Raw genomic sequence first — 9,321 nt, 5'->3', positions numbered from 1 at the left:
CATTGCCCCCCCCCCCCCCCCCCCCCCGGGCGCCCCCTCCGCCCCCATCTCCCCCCCCGTCCACCACACACACACACACACACACACACACACTCCCGCCCCCTCCCCACCACCCCCAGCTGCCCACATGTATCTGAAGAACTCAAACAGGATGTCCATGTCTGCCATGCCGCCCAGCCCCTCCTCGTCATCGCTGAAAGAATCGCACGCCTCCTCGCCGTCGCTCTCGTCGCCCAGCAGGCGCTGCAGGCAGGCAGGCGGGCGCGCAGGCGGGCAGGCAGGCAGGGGCGTGTGGGGAGGTGGTGGTGTGCACCATGGAAGCGCAGCAGCCCGCACGCGGCGGCAGCAATGCGGTCAGCAAGCGCGCTCCGGAGGGAGGGGGCGGCGGGCGGAAATGCAACGCAACATCACGGCACGAGTGGCCAGCACACGCGGGCCAGCTGCCGCGATGCTGGTCCCAACCCAGGAGGCGCACCTGGTAGGCGGCATTGATTTTCTGCATGGCAGCGAGGAAGCAGCATGAGCGATCAGAGAGGTTACGCAGCAACTGGCGGGGCCAGGCAGGCAACACAGCCAACTACCCTGCCAGGCAAGCCGGCGGGAGCGCAGACCAGCCACTCGGGCCGGCGCCCGGGGCCGTGTGGGCGCTGGCTCCCGCTGCTGACCTGGAACATGACTGTGGCCTCCTCCTTCTTCTCCTCCTCCACCTTGTCGGGGTGCCATTCTTTGGACTTTTTGAAGAAGGCCTGCGCAAGAAAATAAAGGTCAAGTGGGAGGTGGGGAGGCGGGGGGGCAGGCTCGTCGGGCTGCGCGGCAGGCAGCGAGGGAGGCGCACCTTCTTGAGGGTGGAGTGCTCTGCGCCCTCCTGCAGAGCGACAAGGCGGGGGCAGCAGCAGCGGGGGATCAGGCCAACAGTGTAGCGTATGCGTCGCAACGCCGATTTGAAACGTTTTCCGTGCTAGAGAGAAGGCAAGCTGCTTGAACTGCGGGCGGTGAGTGTGTGACCAGGAGGGAGTGCCAGCCTTTTGCATCCCTCCCGAATCACTGTCTCCGGGGAGCAATTAGATTTGAGCTGAGGCCGGACGCGTGCTGCTGCCTCGTAGGCGGCACAGGATGGCGGCGCGGCATGGCGGCAGCCGGCCTGGGGCGCCCCCAGCGCCTCACCTCCACCTCCAGGATGTCCCTCGCCTCCTGCCGTGTTAGCTTCATCGGGCCAAGCGATCACCGCCCTACAGGCCACGATCAGTCGCCCTGCTGCAGGGGCTCTTGGCACCTCCCACGATACGCCCTGTGCAGATGGAACCTTGACGGAGTGCAGAGAGCAGCCGGGGGGCGCCAATCATGCTGCTCCTGCTGGGCCGTGCTGAGGCGGGTGCCGCCTTCTTCCCTGGCCCTTGGCTGCCCGCGGCAATCGCGAAGCGGTGATCTGATCTGTGCAATTAGACTGTGGTGTTGCCCTGCTGTCACCGGCCTCCCAGCCTCTCCTCAGGACATTGTCTGCCTAAACACAGCGCTCCCGCAGACTGATGAGTAGCGAGAGCACACGCTGCTAAGCTTTTGGGCCAGGCGCCGGCGCAAGCGACACCGGCGTGCCCGGCGGCGGTAGGGCAGGTGGCGGCAAACATGGACCCCCAACTGCTGGCCCTTCTTCCGGATGCCGCCAAGCTTGGCATCCTGCGGCACTTGGGCCAGGAGCCAGCCCCGGTGGACGTCGCACGGCAGCAGCTGCCGGAGCGGCACCAAGCGGCCCCACCGGCGGCAGCCGCACAGCAGCCACAAGGCAACACCGCCTCTCAGGTGCCGCCGATCCTGGCGGGGCGCAGGCTGAGCGGCGGGCTGGCCTTGATTGATGGCTTCCTGGGCAGCGCTGAAGTTGTGGTGAGTGGCCTGTGGGCACCAGCATGGGCTTAGGTGCCCATTCCCAGCCTGCCTGGGGCTGTGCCTCACCGACGCTCCTCCACCCCTGCCGCCTTTGCGCGCCCACGCCTGCAGGCGGCGCAGGCAGAGGCACGGCAGGTGCTGCAGGCCGGTGCCCGTCCTGCCGGCATGGTGACCGCCAGCGAGGGGGCGCCGTGGACGCGGGCCAGCGATCGCGGCGACAAGGCCGCCTGGCTGAGCCTGGGCTCGCTGGCAGCGGCGGAGCACCGCCACTTGGGGGCAGCCGCGCAGCGCCTGCTGTCGCTGCGGCCCTGGCTGCGGCAGCAGGGGTTCGACGTGGGAGGCCGCGCCTCCATCCAGCTGGCATGCTACCCAGGGGCGGGGGCGCGGTACGTGCGCCACAGGGACGCCTGCTCCAGCGTCCCGTACCGCTCGGTCACGGCCATCTTGTACCTCAACCCAGGTGCTGGTGGGTGTGGGTGGGCAGGCGGGCAGGTGGAGAGCAGGTGGCTGTGGGTGTGCTGAGCTGTAAGGCATCAGTGCAGCCAGACCGCCAGGCGGCTTGCGGGCTGCCGGAGGCGAGGCAAGCGCCCCTGCGTCCCGGGCTGGTTTCTTTCCTGTGCGGCAGCCGCAAGAGCTGAGCCATTCCCCTGCGCCTTGTGACGCCTGCACGCAGGGTGGAGTGCGGAGGCAGGCGGCCAGCTGTGCGTGTACAACCACAGCACCTGCGGCGGCGACCCATGCGCCGCAACGGCGGCCGACCTACGCCTGCGCTCGGCAGCCGCTGGCGGCGCGGGGCAGCCACCTCCTGCCAGCAGCAGCAGCAGCCACGGAGAGGACGGCGCTGAGGGCGGTGCCGGCGAGGCGGCGGGGGCAGCGGCACCGCAGCAGCAGCAGCAGCAGCAGCCGCCGCCGCAGCAGCAGCAGCAGGTGTGTAGCGGCTTGGAGGAAGGGCACCCGGCCACCGTGGTGCCTCCCCTGGGCGGCCGCCTGGTGGTGATGGACAGCAGGCTTCTTCACGAGGTGCTGCCGGCCCAGGCAGAGCGGTATGCAGTGACGGTGTGGTTCTCAAGGGCACCACCGGCAGCAGCAGCAGCAGGAGCAGGAGGAGCAGCCGCAGCTGGAACAGGAGCAGCGAGAGCAGCAGCAGCAGGAGCAGGAGCATGCAGCGCAGCAGCGGGCATGGCAGCCCTGGCTCTGCAGGGGCAGGATGCGCCCGCACCGGCAGCGCCGGCAGCGGCGCAGCAGCCGCCGCTCGACGGCGCCGCCGTCGCTTCGCCTGGCTGCATCTTTGTGTCGGTGCCTGCATACAGAGACAGCGAGGCGCAGTGGACGCTGGCAGACCTGTTTGACAAAGCGGCGCACCCCGAGCGTGTGAGTCTGGCTCTGCTTGCCTTGCCATGGCCCCAGGTTGTGCAATGCATGGGCATGTGCTGCGGCAAGGCGTGGACTGCCGCGACAAGGCTGCTGCGCCCCTCCTGCTGCTGCTGCAGGTCAGGGTGGGCATCTGCTGGCAGCTGGAGCTTCCCGAGGAGGGGCACCTGATGCGGGTGGCCGGGGACCAGCGATGGCTGGGCCAGGCATGCGCTGGCTGCGGTTGTGTGCCCCCCCAGCAGTAGTGTTTGCGCCCGCGGCCCCTGTGCACGTGCGGGTGCCTCCTCAGCTCCCCTGCCCCCCACCTTGCCTGCAGGTGCGGCAGGTGGTGCTGCCCGCCTGCGAGGCCAGGGGGCCCTGCAAGGCACGGGCCCTGGCGCAGCAGCTGTGGGAAGGCGAGGAGTTCCACCTGCAGGCAAGCGGCGGTAGCGGGGCGTGGCTGGGCCGCCCGCCCCCCTGATCGCCCCTGCCGGTGTGCCGCGCCGCACGTGTTCTGCTCAATCGGCACGCCTCCCGTGCCATTGTCCTGGGCTCAATCCATCTGCCTGCCTGCGTGCCTCGCAGATCGACAGCCACATGCGGTTTGTGGAGCAGTGGGACGCAGCCCTGCTGCGCATGCTGCGCCAGGCGGAGGCGGCGGCGGGCCACCCGCGGGTCGTGCTCTCCACCTACCCGCCCGGCTACGAGGTGCAGCTTCTGCGGTGGCGTGCTGGTGACTGAAAAATGCCAGCGAGGGTTGCCGGTGCACCTTGCCGATCCTGCCCCCAGCATCCAGGACTGCTTGCCACCTTCTGCTGTTGCATATGAGCAGGGCGAGGGGCCAGAGGCGGTGGTGCCGGCAGCGCCGCTGCCCACCGTGCTGTGCGCCGGCGGGTGGGGCCAGCACGACGGCCTGCTGCGCACCCGCGGGCGCAAGCTGCGGGAGCCGCTGGCGGCGCCAGCCCCCGCGCTCTTCTGGGCCGCGGGGCTGTCGTTCAGCAGGGCCCAGCTGCTGCTGGAGGTGCGGCTGCCGGCTGCTGCTCTCGGGGCGCTGCCTGCTGCTGCGCTGCTTGCCCCTGCACTGCCACTCCTGCACTGCTCGCTCCTGCCTCTGCCACGTATGCCACCCGCCGCAAAGGTTAACTCCAACTCATCGTCACCACCCGTTTCTTCCCACCGTAGGCGCCCTACCCGCGAGATCTGCCGGGGCTGTTCTTTGGGGAGGAGCTGCTGCAGCTGGTGCGCATGTGGCGCCGCGGCTGGGACGTCTTCACCCCGCCGCAGGCAGCAGCCTTCCACCTCTGGAGCCGCAAGCACCGCCCCACCTTCCAGCAGGACCACGCTGGGGATGCGCAGCAGCGGCAGCGCTCCCAGCGGCGCGTGACGGCCGCGCTGGCGGGCGAAGAGGGCGAGGCGGCTGGCAGCGGCGCCGCGCGGCGCAGCCTGGAACAGTTTTTTCGGCAAACCGGCGTGGACTTTCGAGGCAAGACCATTTCTGACCGCGCTCGCAATGGCGGCTTGCCTCCGGGCGCCTTCCTGGCGCCAGTCCCTCTTGATGGCAGCCCATGATGCATCTATGATTCAACACATGTGCACAGGCAACAACAGATTGCAAACCCACAAACCCATCACATTCAGCTGCTTGTGTACACGGCATGGCTGCCTAGCTTCTTCTTAGATGGTTGCTGTCAGCTTTCCTCAGCGGCGGGGCAACCCAGCAAGAGCAGCCCCGTGCCAGGACAGCTATGAGAAGAGCGGCCGATTTCCCCACAGCTGCAGAGGGTACGCCCGCGGCTTTTCCTGCGCCTCCCCGCTACTTTTCGGCTTCGGTGCCAAGGTGGCCCATGTAGCTCCCTGCAGCAGCCCGACTGTGCATGTGGTCAGCCAGCCCAGCCCGGCTGGGGTCTGGCAGGGCTGCAGCCGCGCCGGGACCTCGCAGCATCCTCGCTGCCAGCTCTGCACCATCCTCGCCGCCAGCTCAACCCGACGCACCTGCTTTGAAGATGTGGTCGTGCTCGGAGGCCAGCGGCTGGCGGAAGCCCACCACCTCTGCAGAGAGGGATGGGCGCCCAGCCACCAGCATGTTCCTTGCGTCAGTAGGCAGTCTGTACTCTAGACCATGCACAGCGGGCCCGCGGCTGGCGGCCAGCTCATGCCAGCTCATGCCAGCTCACCGCTGATCAGCATCTCCTTGGGGTCAAAGCACAGCAGGTTGAGGCCGTACAGGTCCTGCTCCTGCACACACCCAGGCGCCCGACAGGGTGCGCCATGCCTCGCCCCGAGAGCATCCAGCACCAGAGCCGGCGGCGCACACATCACGCACCAGCGCCCGCGGTCCCCGGCGTGCATGCTCGCCGTGCATGCTGCCAGTCGCCCCTAGCTGCAATCCCCCAGACCCAGCCCCAGCCCCAGCCCACCACGCCCACCTGCTGCGTGTCCTTCTGCACGCCGCGCACATGCCAGTGGATGAAGGCCTTGTTGGAGGAGGGCGTCACGGCGATGTCCACATCATTGCTGCGCACCTCCCACACCCTGAACACATCCTTGACCTGCACCGCCACACACACATGCGGCGTGGGGCAGCACGCGAGGCAGGCGCCAGCCAGCACGGCGAGCCTACAGCGCTGCGCTGTGCTGCGCTGCGCTGCTTGCCCTCGAGGTGGCAATAAGCAGCGCTCCGCCCAGCCCCTCAGGGCGCCGCCACCCCCACACACCCTCCCCGCCACTCACCATCTCCTCCCACTCCTCCCTGCTGCTCTTGCGCTCCCCGAAGATGGGGTTGATGGTGTGGCTGGCCGGAGACATGAGGTCGTGCACAGCACGCACGTCGCCGGTGCGCCACGCCTGCGGCGGCCACCAGGGAGCAGCCAGCGCAGGGGCAGGGGCCGCAACGGCTGTGGGGAAGCATGCGGCAGACGCAGGGCAGCCTTGCACAGCTGGGCAGGCTCCCCCAGGAAAGGCTGACGGCAGGGACGCTTGCCTCGTTGAAAGCCTCTGTCGCCGCCTGCATCTTGGCCACCTGCCGGTCGCTGAGGTCCAGCTGCGGCCCCACCAGTGCCTTGGCCTTGAAGTCGGTGTACAGCTGGCTGGGGCGGTGCTTGAGCTGCGGGGCGCGGGGCGGGGCCATACATGCATGTCCGCCAGCACCAGCGCCAGCAGCAGCAGCAGCAGCAGCAGCAGCAGCGTGTCGCAGACAGGCGGCGATGCCTTGGGCGGCCTGCAGTCTGCGGCAGCCCATCCCATGCCACCGGCGCGGCAAGCGGGCTCCGCGCTCGCATCTGGCGCCCACCCACACGCCCGCATCCGCCGCTCACCCGGAACTTCTTCTCCTCGCGCGTCAGCTGGCGCAGGAACCAGATGTGGCGCACCTTGAGCTGCTCGTCCAGCACAAGGCGCCAGATGCCTGCACGGCGGGCAGTGGCGGTGGTAGGGTGTGGGGTGTGGGCGGGCACGCCGGGAAGTGGACATAACATCAGGCTGCCGACATGCAAGCAGCGCATGGACGCTGCTGCAATGACCGCCGCTGCTAGTGAGGCGCGAGCAGCGTATACATCAGCTGCCGCAAGCGCTGTGCGTGACTCCCGCTTGCTCGACGCCCCGGCCCACCCGACAGGCTGGTCATGCTGCCTGAGGCGGGCAGCTGCTCATCAAACTTCTCCGCCCTCATCAGCACCTCCTGCGGCGGGCGGGGAAGCCAGGGCCCGGGGGGGCTCGCATGCGGGGTGCCGTTCGGCCGGGGTACGGCAGGGCGCGGATGGGGAGGCAGGATCCTCGGGACCCATCGGGGATGTGCATGTGTGCGGTCCAGCCACGGCAGCACGCGTGTGCGTGTCGAGGGCGCCTAGGCAGGGCAGGGCGCACCTCGTCGTCCCACAGGCAGTACACGCTGCTGGTGGCGGGGTTGACGGCACGCACCACGGGCAGGTGCTTGAACTGGTAGTTGGAGAAGTACTGCAAAGAAGTACTGCAGGGTGGCGGTTGAGCGTAGTGGTAGTGGGGGTGGTGGTGCATAGTTCACACCAGCAGCTTGGCGGGCAGCTGCTGAAGGGCCTTGCGACGGATCCAGCCGGGGGCAGCATGTGCCGGGCAAGACCGATACCTTGCCGTGGAAGCGGGCCACCGCCTCTGGGCCCACTTGGTCGCTCTCGGTGACGATGTGGTCTGCGGGGGGCAGGGTTCCACGGTCGCCTTGAGATGGATGCCGCCATGTACCTCGGGGCGTACCTCGGGTTGTACCCCAGGGCAGCGTCCGGTGCGGGCAGCCGGCCCAGCTGGTTGAACCCACCCGCATGCTGCACCACATCGTCGGCCAGCAGCGCCTTGAGGGACTCGGCGTCGGCGTTGAAGAAGGCGTCTGCACGGGCACGCATGGAAGGCGTCGCCGCTCAGGTGGCGGCGGCGGCGGCGGCAGCGCTGCTCCCTCGGTGCCCGATCCCTAGGCCCTGGGCTGCTTACCGTCCCAGCGGCCCAGAACCTCCAGCATCTGTGTCTCTCTGGAGCTCTGCCCTGCGGCTGTGTTGGCCTCCAGCAGGTCTGCCATTGGCGTGCTGTTGGCAGGTAGTCGAGTCGTGGCAGGCAGTCGAGACCCTGTCCAAGGTTGAGGTGGGCCAAGCCAGAAAATGAAGACGACCACGGTCCAAGGCAGAAGATGAAGACACGGGCCAGCTGACAAGGACAGCCGACCAGGTACTCTGAAGTACTGTGAAAAGTCCGAACCTAGGTGCAGCTTGAAGCATGCCGCTATGCTCACCCAGCAGGTTTCCTGCCGCTGACGTCGCTCGCCGCTCCGCCGCCGCTCCGCCGCCGGTGGGGTGTGAAGCAGCGTTCGTTTGATGTTACAATCAACTTTCGTCATTGTGTTGTGATTTCATCAACATGAAGGATGGAATGCGGCACCAACAGCAACACCAACGCGAATGCAACAAGTCGGCGAGAGCGTGCCGCCGTGTTTGGGCGCGCCGCGCCCTGCCGCCGCCCGCTCTACCAGGCCAGGCGGAAGCCGCCGGGCGTCTCGTGCTTGAAGTCGACCTGCATGTCGGGGCGCTGCTGCTTGAGGCGGGTGATGGCGCGCAGGCTGGCCTTTGTCCACCGGTCCTCCAGCCGCAGCCAGTAGCTCTTCTCCAGGCGCAGCAGGCGCAGGCTGGGCACCCGCGCCACGCTGTCGGCGCACTTGGCGCTGATCTGCGGCGGCCAGAGCACGTGTGTGGGAGCGGGGGAGGGTGTGTGGCGGGTGGAACCCCACGCGCAGGCATGGTGCTGCCATACCGACAGCAGCAATGCTGGCATGCCACGCGCTGCCGGATTGTGGCGCCAATCTTCACAACGACACTTCCAGCAATCATCAGACATCCACACACACAGGGCATACGGCGCCAGTCCCCCCACCCCCACCCCCACACACACCTGCAGGCTGTGGTTGTACGCCAGGTCGAGCTCCTGCAGCGAGGCGGCGTGCTGCAGCAGCAGGCTGGGCAGCTCGCGCAGGCAGTTGGAGGAGAGGCAGACGTGGGTGAGGCGCGACAGCCACTGCCGCTTGCGCGCCTCGTACGCAGCCGCGCTCATCTGCAGGAGGGGCGGAGAGGGGCGGGGAGGGGCGGGGAGGACGGCCTGAGCGGCGAATTGGCCAGGAGGCTTGCGTGTGGTGTCGCTCTGGGCGGCGGCAGGCACGAAAAAAATAGCAGAACAAAAGCAGGAGGAGCATGGCAGCAGGCGGGGCAGCCCCACCTTGGGCGCCTTGGGCGGCAGCAGGCAGGACAGCGCGTTGTTGGCCAGCCACAGCTTGCGCACGGGCATGCTGAGGACCCAGGGGGGCAGGTGCGGCGCCAGGCCGGTGTTGGACAGCTGGAGGTTGGTGACGGCGGTGAGCGCGGTGATGGCGACGGGCATGGCGGGCAGCTGGCAGGAGTCGACGGCCAGCACCTGCAGCCGCGCCAGGCGGCTGATGGCGGGCGGCAGGCGCGCGCAGCGCCCGCCCACCAGCCGCAGCGAGGTGAGCTGGGTGAGGGAGGCGCAGAGCTGGGTGTGGAAGCCGGAGGGGGGGAAGTAGGCCTCGCTGCGGCAGCGGGAGGGGGCAGGTGGTGTGTGCGTGTG

The 9,321-nt window shown here is 68.6% G+C and overlaps 3 protein-coding genes across 3 annotated transcripts in view; 2 read left to right on the top strand and 1 right to left on the bottom strand.

The window, feature by feature from the left end:
* Positions 1–1,623: 1,623 nt before the first annotated feature.
* Positions 1,624–3,712, top strand: CHLNCDRAFT_137810 (hypothetical protein; the record flags this gene model as incomplete). Its single annotated transcript, XM_005851397.1, has 6 exons — positions 1,624–1,878; positions 1,993–2,347; positions 2,555–2,937; positions 3,082–3,252; positions 3,372–3,428; positions 3,569–3,712. The coding sequence occupies 6 exons, from the start codon at positions 1,624–1,626 to the stop codon at positions 3,710–3,712; spliced, it is 1,365 nt and encodes a 454-aa protein (XP_005851459.1).
* Positions 3,713–3,828: 116 nt separating this feature from the next.
* Positions 3,829–4,800, top strand: CHLNCDRAFT_137809 (hypothetical protein; the record flags this gene model as incomplete). The annotated part of the gene is made up of 3 exons (XM_005851396.1): positions 3,829–3,939; positions 4,064–4,252; positions 4,414–4,800. The coding sequence occupies 3 exons, from the start codon at positions 3,829–3,831 to the stop codon at positions 4,798–4,800; spliced, it is 687 nt and encodes a 228-aa protein (XP_005851458.1).
* Positions 4,801–8,211: 3,411 nt separating this feature from the next.
* CHLNCDRAFT_137807 (hypothetical protein) overlaps positions 8,212–9,321 on the bottom strand; it is a gene marked incomplete at both ends in the record, with an annotated part of 3,471 nt that continues 2,361 nt past the window's right edge. Inside the window, 3 exons of the mRNA XM_005851110.1 lie at positions 8,212–8,412; positions 8,635–8,793; positions 8,956–9,283. Coding sequence (XP_005851172.1) covers positions 8,212–8,412; positions 8,635–8,793; positions 8,956–9,283 — 688 coding nt within the window. The remainder of the gene's footprint in view (positions 8,413–8,634; positions 8,794–8,955; positions 9,284–9,321) is intronic.

The sequence above is a fragment of the Chlorella variabilis genome (assembly GCF_000147415.1).
Source record: "Chlorella variabilis unplaced genomic scaffold CHLNCscaffold_2, whole genome shotgun sequence".
Classification (NCBI taxonomy): Eukaryota; Viridiplantae; Chlorophyta; class Trebouxiophyceae; order Chlorellales; family Chlorellaceae; genus Chlorella; species Chlorella variabilis.
The sequence above is the reverse complement of the archived record's forward strand: the minus strand, read 5'-3'. Positions and strand labels throughout refer to the sequence as shown.